Source organism: Aspergillus undulatus (assembly GCF_047715775.1).
Source record: "Aspergillus undulatus strain CBS 261.88 unplaced genomic scaffold BDV17scaffold_5, whole genome shotgun sequence".
NCBI lineage: Eukaryota > Fungi > Ascomycota > Eurotiomycetes > Eurotiales > Aspergillaceae > Aspergillus > Aspergillus undulatus.
Genome location: NW_027396609.1, coordinates 133,593 through 151,744, shown reverse-complemented (window position 1 = coordinate 151,744; position 18,152 = coordinate 133,593). Strand labels below are relative to the sequence as shown.

Genomic DNA, 18,152 nt, shown 5'->3' with positions numbered 1-18,152 from the left:
ATTAGCTCAGGCATCGCCATTACAGCTAGCTATGCAATCCGCCAGTCCTCAAGGCTCCTTCAAGTAAGTCTATACACCTTTCGCATTGAGCAAGCGGCTAATGAGTTACTTCACCCAGAATGTTGACAAAAGTGCGGAGAGGGATGAGCTTCTTATCCTCCAACAACGACTTGAAAGCAAGATTCAAGTCAGTTTCCCCCACAGCCGATTAGAAAATGAGAAGGCTCATCAGGACAGGTCATATCTCCGGCAATTGACATGATTGAATTGATGTGAGTAGTTGCGTGTATGTATGAGTATTCGAGTACTGACATATCTAGTGCTGCGCGCGGGAATACATCTCTAGAATCCGCAGTCTCCCTCACCAAGTCCCTTCGGTTAGATATCCAGTCACTGGGTCAGCGGCTAGCTGCTGCTGCTCAATCTGAGGAACAAACCCCCAAGGGCGGGAAAACTCCGCGAGAACTATCGAGAACCAAAGAGCTAGTCAAACTTATCATACAAGACATCAAGAAGCTCCTAGTGCGGATTGAGGATGCGGTCCCGCTCATGAATCTGGCTATCACGACCTCAGGGGCTAAATTATCGACTAACCTTCCTGCGACGATATCACCATCCCGGCTGCTACAGGCAAGCACATTTCTTACTGCTGGTGATACACAATATTCCATGTCTCCATCACAAGCAGTACAAATTGGTCCTACATTCACTCTCTCAATGTATATGCTTTTCGCTAGCCACCTGCGTCCTCACGACGAAGAAGATATCCGCGAGGCAACTTGGAAAGAAGTCATGCACAAGGCTCGCCTGAAACTGCGGCGAGTACCCATGGATATGGCAGTCTATCCGGGAAACCAACCGTGGTCAATGCAGCTTCCTGCTGAGGGGAGGATTGACGAGTACGCCTATCAGATCCTGGTGGTAGAAGACCTCGATGATGGAAGAGTCCATACATTTGAAGAAAACGAACATCAGCCTCACAAGTTTGAAGACATCGAAACTGCAGGAATACGCGAAATTATACCCATTCATCAGATCTCGAAAATATTCTACGCAGACACGGGCAGAATCCTCAATATCAGCACCGAAGGCGAAACGAACAATCCGGTCCTCTTGTTGAAAAGGGACCCAGACGCCGTTCCACCACGCCGCATGGTCGAAAGGGATATGGCTGGTTTCGATAACAGCAATGAAACGGAATCGGAAGACGAGATAGACGAGATCCAGGCCCAACTGGATGCGCAGTTGATTGGGTCTGCTACCAATAACTCCACGCCTAGCTTTCACGAGAGCTCCATCCCCGACGAATGGCGCTTACCCAAGGATCTTGACCCAGAATGGATAGCCTTCGAGGTCTACAACGACGACGAAATATCCGATACAGAGTCAGACGGAGAAACTCCCAATCCCAAGTCACCCGACCCTGCTGAGAAAATGGCCCAGCTCTCGCTAGATCCAGGCAGCAAATCCCCCCATCCAGCCTCTCCACAACCGCCCACACCCAAATCCTTAACTACGCTCTCAAACCCTCTCTTCAACAACATCCGCACCTCCCTGTCCCTCCTCGAGACGCTCCTCCGCCTAATGTCGCTCCAGCAATTCCAACAACAATCCCACCTCGCCATCAGCGACGAACTACTCAACTTCTTCTTAGAGGAGTCCTCGACAACCGGCGCAGGGGGAGACGAGCAACACCGCCAACGGCTCCGCTCTGACGCGAGACGAAGGGTCGGCTGGGACCCGTACGATGAAAGCCCCGTCAAGCGACGTGGCGAAGATTACCAGTATAGTGGGACAACAGAGCGCATTTCGATTGGGTATAGCCGGGCTACGAGCGAGGTGCCGTATACGCCGAGTGACAGGAGTCGAGGGTATCAGATTCGCTCGAGTGAGAATACGCCCGAGACGCCTTCGCATGCTCGACGCTCTATTTCGAGGACGGACGAGCAACAGAGAAGAGGTTCGCCTCTTGCTCATTGAGCTATTTAGCGTATTTCAGGAGCGTAGATTTGAAAAGAATGGTTGTGATAGACTTTACGGTTTGTCCAAGTTTTCTCTTTCATAGGATAACATTTTGAGGCATTGTAGGCATAATGTATATTCAGAGAGAGGATTCAAGGGATATTAAGTGCGTACCTAGGAGGAAACGAGTATCGCTAATTAAAGAGAGAGCAAGGAACAGCAACAGACAAGAAACCTAGAACGCCCTTCATGAACAGAAAGTGGAATAAAACGCAACATACATCACAACCCCCTGTGACCCTCAACCATCCAGTGGCCGAAGATCGTATAAACACGCCCGTGACTATTATCCGTGCAGGTTTTGAGCCCCAGACTATGGGTCGGCAACCATCGTAAGAACATGAAAATCAACCTTTTACTCCCAGTCGTCGTCACTGTCATCATCCTTAGGCTTCTCCTTCGGACTGGCCGGAGTCCTGCTAGTGGCACCGCTGACGACGTCGTAGCTGGACTCGCTGTCGGGCTGTGAGTTCTGGTCATTCGACCGGCGTGGTTCGGTAGGTTTGAGGGTGTTCGGGGCCGTAGGGGGTTTAGCGGTGGTGTCCTTCTTGATGCAGGTCTTGTTCGAGACTTGAGGCGTTGAGGGAGAGTCGGCGTCGTCGTCGGAATCGTCGTCCCAGCCTACTTCTTCTTCGTCCTCAGCGCTAGCGCCTGTACGAGGGAAAAGTCATTAGTTAAGGGGAAATCTACGGACTAGATTAGGAAAGTAGAGGCCATACCTTTCAGTAGCTCCTTTCGCTTCTGCTCCTCGGTCTCGATGACAAGGCGAAGGAAGTAGTACCGAGACCAGAAGTCCGCGTACTGTACCTTCTCCGGCACAAGCTTCTCCATGGCAGTGCGCAGCTCCGGGTACTTCTCCAAGTCCGCAGCGATAGCAGAGGTCTTGTCGTCGATGTTGAAAGACTTCTGGAAAGCAGGCCACTCATCACTCACGGGATCCTTGAGAAAACTGTCAAGAGACGTGTGGATGACATGAAGTTGGGCCTCGAAGCGCGTCGCATGGATGACCCTCTTGCCCTCTGCATCCTTACTCTCGAAAAGAACATTGGACCCAGACTCATCTTCCGGCGCAACAATGGTAACCGCCTCCCGAAGCCGCTGTGTGATATTTTTTCCGAACTGCAAGATCGCCTCGTCTGCTGCTTCTTCCGCCTTCTCGAGTTCCTTTAGCCGTCGAGATGCCTCGGCCTTGATACGTTCAAGGAAGCCCTCGCCCACGCCCGCGCCCACGGCCTTCGAGTCGCTACCGCTACCATCTTGCTGCTTCTCCGTTTTCGATGATTCGTCCGCTCGAGATTCCGTAGGTGTTAGGGAACCCTCTGTCGTTCCCCGCTCGGTGGTGCCGAACGCCGTGTTGAGGGAGAGACCCCTCGTCCGCCCGACAAGACTATCTTTGAGACCAGAGAACCCTTTTACTGCCTCCTCGCTGGCAGCAGCATATTCCTGTCTAGCGCCTTCGTAATAGCTCTCTCCCTGTTTGCGGACAGTACCCCAGAGGTCACCAATGCGCGAGCCCCAGGGGCTTGCGGAGAAGGCCCGGAAGGTCTCCTGAAGCTCGGTGTTCAGGTCGACGGCAGGCTCTTTATTTTTTGATGCATTCTCCTGGTTTTCTCCCTGCCGTGACTGGTTCTGAGCGGAGATAAAATCTCCTTGAACTTGATCGTAAATATCCATGACTCGGTGTTGTCGTGTGAGGGGAAGATGGCGGGTGTGATGATTATCGATTATCCAGACACTTGGACGTCTTGGCTCTCCGCAAGCGCCATTGTTACCGGGTCTACGATGCGCCGATCGCCGAACATGAAGTATAAGAGAGGATCTCGATCTCATTCATGGTATCACTAAGAATTCAATCTAATGGTATATATAGGCTATAGTCAATTATTCGGTTGACTATACGGCTCCCCCACACTGTCCTGACTGCTCATCCAGAAGGCCGGCATGGGGATACTCTCCATTACACTAGACGTCAGGATCTGGCTCCGAGACAACATCCTTCGCGGCTCTGAATCATGACCTGTGCATGTTCGGTCTAACGGTTGCGAAGACTCAACTTGCACCACGACATCTTTAGTTGCGGGGGCGTGCCGATCCGAGGATGCACTGTCCTCATGCTCGCGGTGGGCGACGGGCGAAGACTCGGGGATGATCTCCGTTGGCGTCTTGCTCGTGTGTTGCGATTCGGATTGGTCCTGGGTTTGGTTTGGATCTTGCGTTTCAGTCACTACTTGAGGTGTCGGCGGGTGATGATCTCCAGTTCTAGGCGATGACGACGGAGACGGAGTGAGAGTGTGCAGTCCATTAGAATACTCTGGAAACAATTCCGCCATCTCCTGCGTATTGATTGTTGGCACTGGGTCAAGCGGAAACTGCGTATCGGGATGAACTCTTTGGTAACATATTGATGCGTCGGATAAGAGATTTGTTTGCGAAGGGGGAAGGCCGGAGTCAATCTGTGTCTCGGGCATGGGAGGCGGAAGTTCTTGAGATTCAGATTCGATTCTGGGGGAGTTAGGCTCGTTATTGGCGTGTGCTTCCTGATAAGAGTTTGTGGTGTCTTGGGCTCCGGGTGAGTTTGGTACGTCTGGCCGGTCGTTCTCGAACTCGCTGTAGTCTGACTCTGCATCGGTCTCATACACGACGCTTCGCTGTGGAGGCTTAGGACGGTGTTTTGGGTCTGGCATCTCGGCCGGGGAGCCCTTGGCTAGTTTCGTTGGCGCCTTTGCATCTGACGTATGCTCGGCAGTCTCCCGCAAAGTTTGTGATGGGTGAGGTGAGTTTCGAGTATGTAATGAGGGTTTTTCGTCGATATGTGGCGTTTGCACAGTCTTAGGAGTACCCTTCATGCCAGGCGAGCCGGTCGATTCCTTCTTGATATAGGGCTCCTCGGAGGCGTGCAAAGTTTGTTTTAATGGCGAGCGGGTTGCGCTGCGGAATTGAGAAGAGGTGATGAACACAACGCCAGGGCTTTCGGGTGACTGTGAAGAAAGTATTTCGTTCTTGAAGGATTTCCGCGGCGTGGTAGGAGGGGGCATATCTTTCTTCCTCGGTGCGTCATCTGCTTCGTGCAGCCCCTTCCCAGCTAGATTCGGACTCAACTTTCTCTTACGTTGACTGGAAGGTTCAGAGATGTACGTCGGCTGTTCCTGAGCAGTCTCGGTCTTAGGTCCATTGGCCGTTTGACGCTCGGAGACCTTTTTCTTCGGAGTTATATAAGCATATTCCAACTTCGCGTCGTCATCGTCAGGCTCAATATTGATTCGCCGCACGTACTTCATTTGCGTCAGGGTCTTGTCGTCCTTTTCCTTGTCCTTCTTATCGCCACTCTTCTTGCGCCCTTTTCCTGCTGTCTCCTCGACTTTGATAGAAGACCTTTTCGACTTTGAAGGCGCAGCATCAAATCTCACGCCATGTTCTCGCTTTATCCTTGAGGCAGACGACAGTTTGTAGTCCTCATCCTGATCATTATTTCGTTCCGCGTCCTCGTCCTCAATCTCAATCACGTCGTGGGTATCCTGTCCAGAATCGCCAATGTATTTGAATGGTGAGTCATCATCAGAATCGGGTTGCTGAGATATCGTCACAAAGTCAATCTGTGTCAGGGTCGGCTGGTCTCTGACGGAGATCCTCTTCTTCGACTTCGATCTCGATGTCGAGGCCGCGGAGGGTGTCGAAGTTGAAGCTGAGGCCGGAGCAGGCGGGTCTGATAATGTCAGAGAGCCCTGGCGCGCTGATGCTCGTTTCGACTTGCTAGGCTTTGCGGGTTTAGCGGGGGTGCGATATTGATCTGGGTTCGTTTTCGCCGAGGTATAACTATCGCCCTGTCCCATCGCAATTCAAACGGCAACAAGGATGCTTGGTGTTGTTTTAGCACGGGGCATGAGCATATGCACGGTTGTAGGTCGGATGAGAATCTGAACTCGTAGGTAAAATAAGGTAACCGTTCAATAAGCAATGCTCTAGTAGTTGCCTGAGGTTAGATTGCCTTTTGCGACAACGCGTCGGACGCGTTGAGTGGTTGGTCCGTGCACCCGCTGTCGGCGGAGGTCGGTATTTCCTTACCGGGAGCATATAGTATACCCCCCGGGCTGGCTATATATGAGCCTATAGGCGGCCACAATAATAAAATTATTATAGGATATAGATCTACTCGGCTTTCTAAAATTCCAGCTAAATTCTTCATGCGCAGTGTATATCTATTGAATCAGTTCAACAATGAAGAGCGACTGATTGCGATATCGATGGTTGCGTCATAGCAATGACGTTATGTCTGGTGGGTTTGACTACCGCAGGTGCAGTAGTCCAGAGACATTTCTCTCAGATACTCTGGTTGAGTACAGAGTAGTTCTTTTCCCATATCAGAAGCACAGCCATGTATGTGAGAACAATCCTACCGAGGAGAGCTTTCCTCCCATTACGACCTAGGCCGCAAGGCCTAACCAGCAATGGACGGCGATGTCTAGCCCATGTCGCGAAAATAGATGATCTGCCCACTGTGAGTGATTGTCTCTGAAAGGGCTCGAAAGCACAAGTCTAATTCTGTATTGTTAGGAAGAAGATAAACCGTTCAAAGTTCCAATACCAGAAGATAGCTTTGAAACATATAACTTCGAACCGCCCCAATACTCTTTAGAAACGACTAGGAGCCAGCTCAAGAAACTGTACCATGATATGAATATGATCAGGTTTGTTTGGCCTCAGCATCACACTGCAACAGCCACTTATACCATATGTCCAGACGAATGGAATTGGCGGCCGATGCTCTTTACAAAGACAAGAAAATCCGCGGATTCTGCCATTTATCAACAGGCCAGGAAGCCGTTGCCGTGGGCATTGAACATGCGATCACACGTGCTGATAAGCTTATAACCGCGTACCGAGCCCATGGATTCACGCTTATGCGTGGCGGAACGGTAAAGTCAATTATTGGAGAACTCCTTGGTCGTCATGATGGTATCTCCTTCGGGAAGGGAGGGTCAATGCACATGTTCTGCGAGAGCTTTTTTGGCGGTAATGGAATTGTGGGCGCCAGTGTTCCTCTCGGAGCTGGAATTGCTTTTGCTCAGCAGTATAACGAGAGAAGTAACGTAACGGTCAATCTCTTCGGAGATGGAGCAGCAAACCAAGGGCAGGTTCATGAAGCTTTCAACATGGCAAAGCTGTGGGATCTGCCGGTCATTTTTGGGGTTGAAAGTATGATATCCAGAACTTTGATGATCTGCCTCATTGCAGGCTTGCAGCCCCTTCGGACAACGCTAATCATGCCTCGTATATAGATAACAAGTATGGAATGGGGACATCAGCCGAACGGTCTTCGGCAACGACGGAATACTATAAGCGGGGACAATATATTCCTGGTTTGCGAGTAAATGGCATGGATGTTCTCGCTGTTATGTCGGCCATGAAGCATGGGAAAGAATATGTCCAAGCCGGCAACGGGCCTTTGGTGTATGAATATGCCACTTACCGGTTTGCCGGACATTCCATGTCAGATCCCGGAACGGCCTATCGATCTCGGGATGAGCTAAAATCAGAGCGCGAAAATGATCCTATCTCCAGTTTCCGCGCAAAACTGATTGACTGGGGCGTTTTATTGGAGGATCAAGCCAAGGAAATCGAGCGCAGCGTTCGAAAGAAGGTCAACGACGAAGTTGCTCAGGCTGAGGCGTCGCCTGATCCTGAGCTCAAGGCTGATATTCTCTTCCAAGATATCTATGTTCGCGGTAGCGAGCCGAATCAGCGACGCGGGAGGACAACCGACGAAACGTACTACCCGGGTTGAAGCGGTCGTTGCAGATGCTCGTTAGGATGGTAGTGTAGCCGCTCGAAACCAAGATCCTCGAATTCTCTATACAGATCAGTCAGCATTGGGGATACTTCCAAAGGATGTGGTATCTTGCAACAATACATAGACAGAGTAGGAGCATAAAGAAGGTATATATTAGCACTCACCTACAGAGCAGCTAATGTGTTGAAGCCGTGAAGGCAGCTGGAATAGAATTCTCTAAGCCCGATCAGGAAGGACTTTTGGGGGGCTGGGGGAGCGTGCCTGTGCCTGCCTCATCAATCTCTTTCTCTTTCACAGTCTCCGATCTCCATTGATAGTAATGCCAGCACCTAGCTCTCGTTGAAATTTCTTTTTCAGCTTTCGGGCCATTGATCGGGATATGCGTGAGTATCGCTGCTAATGGACACCGTCCTTGCGAAGGATGACTGGTCATCAACAAGAGACACTAGTCGACCGGGGTTCAGGTTGCCTCTCTCAAGTCCCGGAGAGAAAGCACAAAGCTCTCGAGACTATGCTCAAGCCGAGGGCTTTGGGTTTGCTGATTCCAGGAAGCCGCACTTGTAAACTGCCGGCAGCCTGGTATGTCCACTATTCCGTCCTTGTGGGTATCGTCTCATCTCTGACAGACTCCAAGTCAGAGGGTCTGATGATAGGCCCATAAACTTGCATAAAGGAAATGGAACCCCGCCAATTGCATTTCCCAATCCACCGCACTATTACTCTCCAGGTCTTGTCACGATGTGAGGATCATCCCTACAACATAGCCCGAGATGACACTCGAGACCTTGGTCGTCGTCCTACACCGGTCGAATTCGCTCTCGTTGATGTCCCACGCATGACCGACGTTGCTGAAGCAATAAGTTCTGATTTGTGCTGGACCGTCAATGCTCGAGTGGACGTGTACAAAGTAAGTCCAAGCCCTGGTATGCTCAGCTGTATAACTAATATTAGTGATTGTCGTGACGATCTGTGGCTGAACTCCTCCGGTTGACTTGCTCCAGCTGTGCTTCTGGCACGCTTCACATCCGAGTCCGTCAGGCTTCTTGATGCAGGGGCGTTACCTCAAAGGAGTACTTCCAATTTCAAGCCTGTCATAATTCCGAAATTTGAGGCCGTTATAATGATTCTGCAGAACAACCTTGTCTGCTAGGATTTCTACGCACACAAATTAGCTTCATTTATCCACCAGTGTCAGCCTAACACGTAGCAATGACTTGCGACCAAAACCAAAAAGTTCACGTTTATGCAAGCGAGGTAGATGGTTGGCTGATTTTATTCTGACCAGGGCCTTATATTGGGCCGAGACTAGGGTATGCAGAATGCATGCATCACCGGGGCCACTAACGAACATACAGAGTACAGAAGAATGGCACAGGTAGTTGAGCTTGGACATGGGGACGCAACGGGATGAAGAATCGGATTTCCTTTGCTAGGTTCCAGTTACTTTGCCTCAAGCTGGATGAGCGGTCTGCCCGAAGGTAACATTGTTCCATTCATACTCTCGAGATGAAAAGCACTATGGCAGACTAGCTCGCATAAACGGACTGCTATGCCTAGGCAGAGGAGGAAACTACCACTTCTCCACTCCACGTTGACTCCCCTCTTCTTAATGCCGCTGACATTTAGCATCGTTAGAGCTCTCTTTGTTCCAGGAGGACACCTCACATGGAATCTAGATCGGTACCGCTTGTGTTACCGACTTTACCAAGTTCTTTGTTTCCATTCTCTTTGACTGGAATGCATGGCCCTCCGTCGACGCGGCCAGCGTGATCATTCGATTGATGCTCTCGTCGCAAAAGAGCCACCACCCATTGAGACAACTCAGACAACGGATCCGTCCCGCATGCCTCCTCATCGGCCATTTGCCCATGCAGGTAGTGGGATCGACAAGCGGAAAGCACCGGCGAATCTGCTGCGGTCCTGCGGAGGAGACTGGAGTCAGGCGTCTCGACGGAGTATCATGGAGACCCTTCCACTTCCAGGCCAAGACCTGGGCTACTAGGATGGACCCTGTTGGCATGGGTCGGTTAGCATGACGGTCGCACGATGTGAGTATTCATCCTTGCGACCATGAGATCTCGTCTGTATTTAGGAAGACCGGTGCGCTTAAAGCTGAAAGTTACTATATTGATAAGAACACGAGACCAGCAATCAATAATCCTACAATGGAGTTGAAAGTAAATATCGACGTACAAAGTATCTATATTCGGCAAGAGTAAAAATAGCGGCAGCGGAGCACAATTTCGAGGGAAGAAAGTGGGGCAAATTCCGACAGTCTGGATACGGACCGCAGCTCCGTTAATAATTGGACCACATCAAGTACATCAACAACCCGCGCGGGCTTCACCGAATCCTGCTGCAAGAAATAAGCCGTGAAGTCTTGAGGTGCGAGGACCAGGTGTCTCTGTTTGCAAGGCCTGAAGCAGGAAACCACCGTGACAGGAAGGACAAAATCGAGTCACAGTGTGAGTTGGCCTGCAGTTAATATAATTAACTTCAGCCGACATTCCCTTGCAAATTACGCATTCGAGGATTCCGACAGCTATCGACTGCATTTAATCTGCAAGCTGCAGCGACGCTGTGGCCAGCCCAGCCTGGCGGATATTAAGGGAGCGATCCATGGATCAGAATTTCCGGCAGCATGGCACCGCCGCCATTGGATCCCAGGTTCGCTGACGATCGTCCCATATTTTACCTCTTGTACGACCATACCGCAGTAGTCACTGCAAGTCCATACCGCTAGAACCTGCCAGAATCCCCATCGGGCAACAGCTTGCTGCTTCCATTTGCCAGAGTAAGTCGTCACTGTGAGTACTCAGTACCTAGTGGCAGCAAATATTCTGTGATCTGGAAGCCATTAAAAACCGAGACTCCAAGTTGTGAAAGTTGGAATGCATCAAGCATGCCGTCTCCGTCAATTATCTGCAAGACAGCCAATCTCCCACGATACTTTAGAGGCATCGCCTTATCTCGGCTTTTGGGTGAGTTGGATACCCTTCGACTGTCGCCGAGCCTGATTTTGCTCCTGTTTGATGTCTCAAAAAAGGGGTTCATAGAAGGAGTTCGCGATAGACCTTGGCATCTATCTATATTCTTCAGTGAGGCCTCTCCGCTGTCGTACTTTGGTAAGCTACGCCCAGCCATGGCGCCCGTGCTTCTCGTCTCAAAAGGCGACTCTTCAGCGCTAGCAGGGATTTGGAGGGGCCACGGGGGGAAAAAAAAAAGAAAAGAAAAAGAAAAGATGACATACGTCCTGCAGCCATGAACCTCCTCACTACGGAGAACTCGCAATCAGTACCGCGATCAGACGGCGATTGATTTATCTCTAACATCGAAATTTCCCAGCATAACTACTTGTCCCTTTGACAAGTTCATAGCTGACGACTTTGTACGCAATGTTATGCGCGGTACTACTCGGGGACTTCGTACTGTGAATGGAATCCTTAATCTAGAGCCTACAGAGGGTCTTCAATAGACCCAGTTTCTGCCGAATCCAGCTGCGGGAAAGAGAAAAACTCTCCGACGGGGTTGATTTGGAATCATCCACTACGGTGCATTGAGCCTGCAAAATGACGTGCCCAGTTGTGTGTCAACGATTCTTTACCCTCTCTACGGAATATACAGCTGTTTGTGGATAGCACCGTTGATGATGAATTTGCCTATTCTTCACAGGGTTCCGGCTGCAGAACGCAGTGCGACATGACTATTGCGAATCAGCGCTTGAGTATCTTCTGCTTGTTCAAGCTGCGGTGCGATCGACCGCGGGAACCGCCCGTCTGGGTCGGAGTTGCTTGGGCCAGTGCCACTTGACACATCTGGGCGGTCCTGGACAATTCCACCTGCACAAGCACTGGCCCTCCCCTCGCGGTCGGGTCCATCCTCCGTCTCATACCTAAGAGGTAAGAGGTGAGGATGCAGCGGACTGTCAGGGATACCAAGAGCCTATCATTTTCCTATCGTTTCAACCTCCCCAGGCATGCTCAGACAGCCTCAGTCGAAGTGAGCCATTCGGCTGCAGTCCAGACTCCCAGAATCTCACACCTACTTTCTCGTATACCATCCGATACATTTTGACTATAGTCCGCCCCCTTTTCATTGGATTCCGTGACGAAGCCAACGCCCTGGATTAGGTTAAGATGGGTTCCAGAGTTGCGACTAAAGCCAAAACTTAATCCAGCCTGTCGGGTTCAGCGTCGAAATGGGGAATGGACTACTACGTACTCGCGCCTCACCACGCCCCTTAGCCTACCTACCCAGGCTACCCTATCCAGGCTATCCTGCCTTACCCACTTCCCCTCCCTCGTCGACGTCTCCGTATGGGCATGGCCGCATGGCGAGACTGGTACAGTGGTACTGGTAGACTGCTAGCGTCGGAGTTGCCTGGCCTGCGAAAATCATAAAATGCTAATCCCGAGCGTCTGGCCCTGACCCTGAGTTTTTTCAAATGTCTTTCAAATACACTGCTCGGCCCGTCAAATCACTCTATTTTTGCACCACCATCATCCAGCCAGTATACCTCCCAGGTCCCTTGTACCTACCCGTCTTCACGTCAACGACACTTGCAACGCCTATAAGAAACACCTCAATTCAACATCTACTGCACAGAATCCTGACTATATCGCTCCCGACCAAATAAAAAAAGCTCACCCACAACCGAATCCATATACTACTCGGCCCCGTCCTCTCAATTCCACAATCACATCCACAACCCCATTGCCCATTCCCACTGCGTTTCCGCCCACCCCACATCGCAATAGCTGGTGCGGAAGCCAAATGCCCAGGTCCACCAGAACCACGGGGGGGAGACACTCTGTAAGCTAATAATTTCAGTTCAGTTCTTGATCTTTTCCTCGCCGATGGCTGCGCCTGTATAGCATTGGCTCGTCTCGTCTCTTTCTTTTCTTTTTTCTTTTTTTTTTCTTCCCATAATTCATTCTTTCCATAATTCAATTTGCTGGACGTTGGACCGTTCAATTGAATCTCCCGTTTGGTCTTCCAATCGCTGTTGTCCTACGCGATTAATAATTCCCCGGTCTTGGATTTGAGTGGTTCTGAGTGCGAGTGCTTATACGATATGTCGCAGGAATATACTCGCGAAGAGTGAGTTCTACTTCTCAGGATTTGTGTTGTGTTTGGTTTCCTGAAGGAGTCGCTGTGTCTGTGTTTTACAAGCTTATGCTGATTCCTCGGTTCTAGTGACACTCAGTCATTGACTCCAAGTGTAACGCAGTATCCAAGAGAATACGGCAGGACATACCACAGTTACCATGAAGGCAGTAAGTTTGCCCTGTCCGCCTGAGGAGAGGCCTCACCAGCTAATTGCCAGTATAGGATATGTATATCCCAATGACGAGCGGGAGTTGAATCGCATGGACATGCAGCACCACATGTGCAAGTTACTGATGGGAGAACGCTTATTCTTCGCTCCTGTAATAAGTCCGCGCATGATTCTGGATATCGGTACCGGTACTGGGATATGGCCGATAGAAATTTGTAAGCCCTATATGTCCATACCCCACCCTTGATATGGTAGGTTATAACGTGCTCACTATCTTTTGCCATGCAGCGTCCATTTTTCCAGATGCTAAGATCAAAGGGACCGATCTCTCCCCGTGCCAACCGAATGAAGTCCCAGAAAACGTCGAATTCATCGTCGACGACATCACGGAGGACGAATGGTTATGGAACCGTAACTCGATCGACTATATCCACTCAGGACACCTATCAGGCTCACTACCCTCCTATAAAGAGCTCCAACGGAAGATGTACAGCCATCTCAGACCCGGCGGATGGGCAGAGATCCACGAGTTCGACACAATGGTCAAGTGTGACGATGGGACAATGCCACCAATGGACGAGTCCTCATGGAGCGCATATAAGCTCCAAGACTGGTGTGAGATGCAAATAGATTCCGGCCTCTCATTTGATCCCCAAAGGCAATTCCGCGTCGCACACCGTCTCGCGCGTGGCATGAAAGAGTTAGGCTTCGTTGATGTGCAGGAACGCATATTCAAGGCCCCCGTGAACCCTTGGCCGGCTGATCCGCACCTGCGTAATATCGGCAAGTGGATGGAATCGAATCTTTTAGAGGGCTTGTCGGGGTGGTCGTATAAGCCGTTTCGGAATTTGGGGTATTCGCCTAGTGAGATTGAGATGTTTCTTGTGGAGGTTCGCAAGAACATTCAGGATCGGCGAGTCCATGCTTATTTTAATTTTCATGTCGTAGTAGGGAGGAAGCCATATCCTGGGGAGCGAACACGATGAATTCAAAACTGGTTTTCCTAATCTCCGAACTCGACAAGGCCATGCTCTGTAGGATTCAAGGACTTCTGTTCGCTTAGTTATCATCCGGTATCACCAGGCAGAAAGACATGATGGAGAATCCTATCCTGGTTGATGGGCGTGGGCAGAATGCCCTACTTTCAACCACGACAGCAAGCTGTATTTGGCCCGAACGCTGCGACGACCTTTCTTGGAGAAAAAGAAAAGAGCAATGAATTGGAAGGCAGAGAATGCGATGTCAGTTTCATGTTGGACTAAGTTGCGTGCAATTGAAGTAGTAGGTAAGTAAGGATATGATGCCTGAGGCGGAGACGACCGGACGTCAGGAAGAAGCGGCTTACTCATTCGAAAACACGGACCTCCGACTCGCCAGCTACCGTCACTCGCAACAACCACCTCCATCCAGTACGCTCAGAGCAATCAATTGCTCTAATGAGTCCATTGTCTCATGTCTCTCGGGAGGTATGCCTATCGGCGTACTGCGCTCTCCTCTTCGACCCCCTTTATCGACCATGTCTGGATCAGTGAGGAGCTACTCGCTTCGACCTTCCGACGATTCGTGAACGGCCAACAACGACGATTCGAGAGTCGAGTCCCGGGGCCACTGGAAGCTAGAAGACGGCTGGATAAGCGGAGGAACACAGCTCTGGCCAGCGCAGCTGGTTTTGGGCCGGGGGAAGACATTGCTTGCTTGTTAGGGAAGAATGGAAAGGAGCATATGAAATGGAGTGAGCCGGGGAAAAGCTTCGGTTCGAATACACTGGCTTTGAGCTTCGGAAAGCCAATGCTAACTTGACTCAGACTACCAATTCGCATCGCCGGCGCCTCCTCCACCGCCGATGAGCTTCTACAATGAGGATCTGAACGCGTTTGAGTTTCAGAGCCCGCTACAAGGCCGGTCTGATGTTCAGGAACGCCCCAAGAAAATCCCACGCGATCAGTTTTTCAAAGAGACAAACTTAAGGAAGTATCGGACAACAATCGCTTTGAGAGATGCCCTGCGCCATGTGGATATTGACCTCCGGCAAGAGCCTAGCTATAGCCGATTGTTATTCGATCGTCTGACCTCGCGCCGGGATCGCTTACCGGCCACCCAAAAGGAGCTGATCTCGTTCTTGGATGATCCGCATCTTAACGTCCCCGGAGCAGAGAATTATTTGCGGGTCATGGAGCTTTACTACTCTGGCGAAGCTCCAATGGGTAAACAGCATCCCCTGTTTGGTACGGTCTTGCGGGCGGTAAAGCTCGGGAGCATTTCCCCGAAGGAGATGGCGGGGATTATAAATAGGATAGCAGACTTGACAAGAGCAGCTGCTGGTGACAAGGCGAAGAACGGGGAGCTTCTAACACGCCTTTATGAACGATTGTGGCACGCTATCGGCAAATGTGATGTCTACGGACATCAGGACCTGGACGAGCCTATGATCGACACCTGGCTTGGCGCCCTCTTTGAGAACGGCACGGCGGACGACTTTTGTCTAGCAAAGGAGATTCTGCTGGCGGCCGATTGTGATGTGTCATTCAGCAGCTCGTGGTTGTCGGAGTTCCTTACTAGATGGTTTCACGACGCTGATTGTTCGAATTCGGAGCTCGACGCGGAGTACATTATTGAATTCCTCAGACCCTTCCATCCTGACGTGGTATCCGACTCGCTGATTTCGGTCACTGAGGGCTTACTCACCTCCAACAAGACACACCTGCTTGGGACATGGGGAAGCTGTTTGGCTGGACTTCATAATGCGTCTGCTATAGCCTCTTCCAGGGCCTGGACTCATATACGTGTGCACCATGATGGCACGTCTTCTCTCCTATTTAATCATCCACCGACATCGCCACGGCATCTGATCATCCAACGTCTTTGGATACTTTACATGGTGAAGAGCTCAATGATTCCACATCAGGTGCGGAGTCCAGGTTCAGTCAATCCGACAATCAAAAGTCTGTACCGGATGTATGAATCTGCCCGACGTGATTCCTACGACGACTTGTGGACCAGCTTGACGAAGGGAATTCAGGATCTGGATTTGCCGTTTGATCTGGAAGCGATGGCCGAAGACCTGAGAACCGGGAGGAACATGTCAGCGACGATGAGGCAAACCCTTCAGAGGCATAGCCATTTGCCTCTTACATTTGAGGAGATTTTTAAGGACATTCATACATTCAATTCCGCACGTGCAGCCTTCTTACCTAACATGGCGAGATTGATCAACCGCATCGATATAACAAGCCCTGGATTTCGGGAGCACGCAATCCACCTTGCAAGAACAGGAAACACTCTTGATGTCTGGAACCTTATTCGCATCCTGCGAATGCACACTCCCGCCAAAATCGCGCTGTCGTTTTCTTGGAAGTCACCCGCTAACTTCACCGACCAATCCCTCGTCACAAGGCCCAGGCGAGCAACCGAGCCAGACCCCGATGAAGTTCTCGACATCATCCACGCTCTAGCTGCCGCATTCGCATGCTCTCCACAGATCTCCCCGCGAAGAGCCTTTCAGCTAGTGCACTGGCTTTACAGTTTTGTGGTCAGACACGGGGGGCCTATCAGACCCCCTCTCGTGCGTTCTCTGTACCATGCTGGGTTGACGAGGTATAAGGCGTATGGCCGTGTCTCTGTCATCAAGGCCCACTATATCTGGAGAATCGTGGAGCAGGTAGAGGGACCGGAGGCTTTGGGGGCTTTGATGGGTCAGGCTGAGGAAGTGGGTTGCTCTGACTATGTTTCTACTTACCGGAGTCCTACTTTTGCTAGGGCGAAGTTAGATATCTCGATATGATACCCTGTACACGTATATAGATAGGTAGTTTTAGAATAAAACTTGCACAAGACGAGTGACATGATTTTCTACGCCCTTGGTTTGTATACTAGAGTTACGAAAGTAGTCGTGCTAGCTCATTCAGATTGCGTGCTCAATTGTCAAAGGTTAAAACTATCTAAGAGTCCAGTTCCATCAAATTGGGTTCACCAGAGATCTCCTCGACAGTGACGTATTTCCTCAAATCCTCTTTAGTGATCACCTTTTCATTGAGGTAGGCCGTGGTGCCCTTAGCGAAGCGGTAGTCCCGCTCCTTCTGAGCGCGCTCGTTGGGCTTGATGTAGTTCCGCAGAAGTTGCGTAGGCTTGTCCTTCTCGATAACACACACATCGACATTGCTACCGGATCCCAGATCGTTGAAGATACCAGCCTTGATGGCCTCCGATGCCAAGGCAATCGCTTCCTCCTTGTTCAGGTTGGCCTTCCACGTCGACTCGAAGACGGACATGGCGGCTAAGGAACCAGATCCCATAGTTACGTAGGGGAGCTTGTCTGTTGATCCGTGAGCGTGCACGGTGTAGAGGCCGACGCCAGTTGGGTCAACACCCGCAACCACCAGGTACGCGCCGATGTGTCCCTGGTAGCGGAAGAGGTGTTGCTTCAGCATAGTCATGCAGGTGATTACCCGTGGGGGTCGCCCGGTCGAAAGAGAGTGCAGTTCGATGTTGGAGCTGATCAAGGCGGTGGTGAATTCGGTGTCAGCAGCTGTACCGGCTCCAGCACACCAGATCTTCGGGGCGATGTAGTGTAATTTCTCGCAGTTCTAATCCCGAGAACAAGAGATTAGCGTGATATGCCTTGGGGCTTGATATAGATAGGTAGTTCGTTGCTTACCTTGTCTGCTACTATGGGACCAACGGTCGCTCTGGTATCGGCGGCGATCTGTACCGATAGTTAGCTTCAACAATCAAGTGCCAATCGTCAACACAAGAGACTCACCACAACACCATTGTCGTATATACAGCCAACAATTGTCGTACCTGTGCTTGTAGCTTTGGGAAGCGCAGCTCCCTTGGCGTGAAGAGCCGCGTTGCGGTTGTAGTTGGAGAAGTCGAAGCCGGCCATGACAGCGGCCGGGGGATTGCGGTAGGTCTAGTTATCGGCAGGGAATGGTGTTATAGAGAAATTGAGCTCTGGGAAGCCGAAAGGAGCGAGAGATTGAGAGAGCGGGCGTGAGTGGAAGAGATGGGAGGAGCTGGAGAGGACGATGGGTGAAGCTGGGGCAGCTGGAGTGACGAAGCTTC

At 50.8% G+C, this 18,152-nt stretch overlaps 6 protein-coding genes across 6 annotated transcripts; 3 read left to right on the top strand and 3 right to left on the bottom strand.

The window, feature by feature from the left end:
- Window positions 1–25: 25 nt before the first annotated feature.
- Window positions 26–2,112, top strand: BDV17DRAFT_168822 (RanGTP-binding protein). The gene is made up of 3 exons (XM_073754783.1): window positions 26–63; window positions 119–272; window positions 321–2,112. Exons 2-3 carry the CDS (start codon window positions 259–261, stop codon window positions 1,978–1,980), a joined length of 1,674 nt encoding a protein of 557 aa, XP_073619468.1. The 5' UTR covers window positions 26–63; window positions 119–258; the 3' UTR covers window positions 1,981–2,112.
- Window positions 2,113–2,377: 265 nt separating this feature from the next.
- On the bottom strand, window positions 2,378–3,696 carry BDV17DRAFT_287577 (BSD domain-containing protein; the record flags this gene model as incomplete). Its single annotated transcript, XM_073761199.1, has 2 exons — window positions 2,378–2,673; window positions 2,742–3,696. The coding sequence occupies 2 exons, from the start codon at window positions 3,694–3,696 to the stop codon at window positions 2,378–2,380; spliced, it is 1,251 nt and encodes a 416-aa protein (XP_073619467.1).
- A 203-nt stretch (window positions 3,697–3,899) lies between these two features.
- BDV17DRAFT_287576 (uncharacterized protein) lies at window positions 3,900–5,852 on the bottom strand (the record flags this gene model as incomplete). Its single annotated transcript, XM_073761198.1, has 1 exon — window positions 3,900–5,852. One exon carries the CDS (start codon window positions 5,850–5,852, stop codon window positions 3,900–3,902), a length of 1,953 nt encoding a protein of 650 aa, XP_073619466.1.
- Window positions 5,853–6,376: 524 nt separating this feature from the next.
- BDV17DRAFT_253249 (putative pyruvate dehydrogenase E1 component alpha subunit) lies at window positions 6,377–8,088 on the top strand. The gene is made up of 4 exons (XM_073756636.1): window positions 6,377–6,517; window positions 6,574–6,707; window positions 6,761–7,215; window positions 7,299–8,088. The coding sequence occupies exons 1-4, from the start codon at window positions 6,395–6,397 to the stop codon at window positions 7,802–7,804; spliced, it is 1,218 nt and encodes a 405-aa protein (XP_073619465.1). The 5' UTR covers window positions 6,377–6,394; the 3' UTR covers window positions 7,805–8,088.
- Window positions 8,089–12,884: 4,796 nt separating this feature from the next.
- On the top strand, window positions 12,885–16,869 carry BDV17DRAFT_279427 (class I SAM-dependent methyltransferase; the record flags this gene model as incomplete). Its single annotated transcript, XM_073759714.1, has 7 exons — window positions 12,885–12,910; window positions 13,007–13,086; window positions 13,142–13,303; window positions 13,377–14,035; window positions 14,622–14,841; window positions 14,894–16,650; window positions 16,690–16,869. 7 exons carry the CDS (start codon window positions 12,885–12,887, stop codon window positions 16,867–16,869), a joined length of 3,084 nt encoding a protein of 1,027 aa, XP_073619464.1.
- Window positions 16,870–16,972: 103 nt separating this feature from the next.
- pup1 (proteasome core particle subunit beta 2) lies at window positions 16,973–18,140 on the bottom strand. Its single transcript, XM_073756635.1, has 3 exons — window positions 17,848–18,140; window positions 17,743–17,790; window positions 16,973–17,671 (listed from the first exon to the last, which is right to left on the bottom strand). Exons 1-3 carry the CDS (start codon window positions 17,971–17,973, stop codon window positions 17,027–17,029), a joined length of 819 nt encoding a protein of 272 aa, XP_073619463.1. The 5' UTR covers window positions 17,974–18,140; the 3' UTR covers window positions 16,973–17,026.
- Window positions 18,141–18,152: the final 12 nt, after the last annotated feature.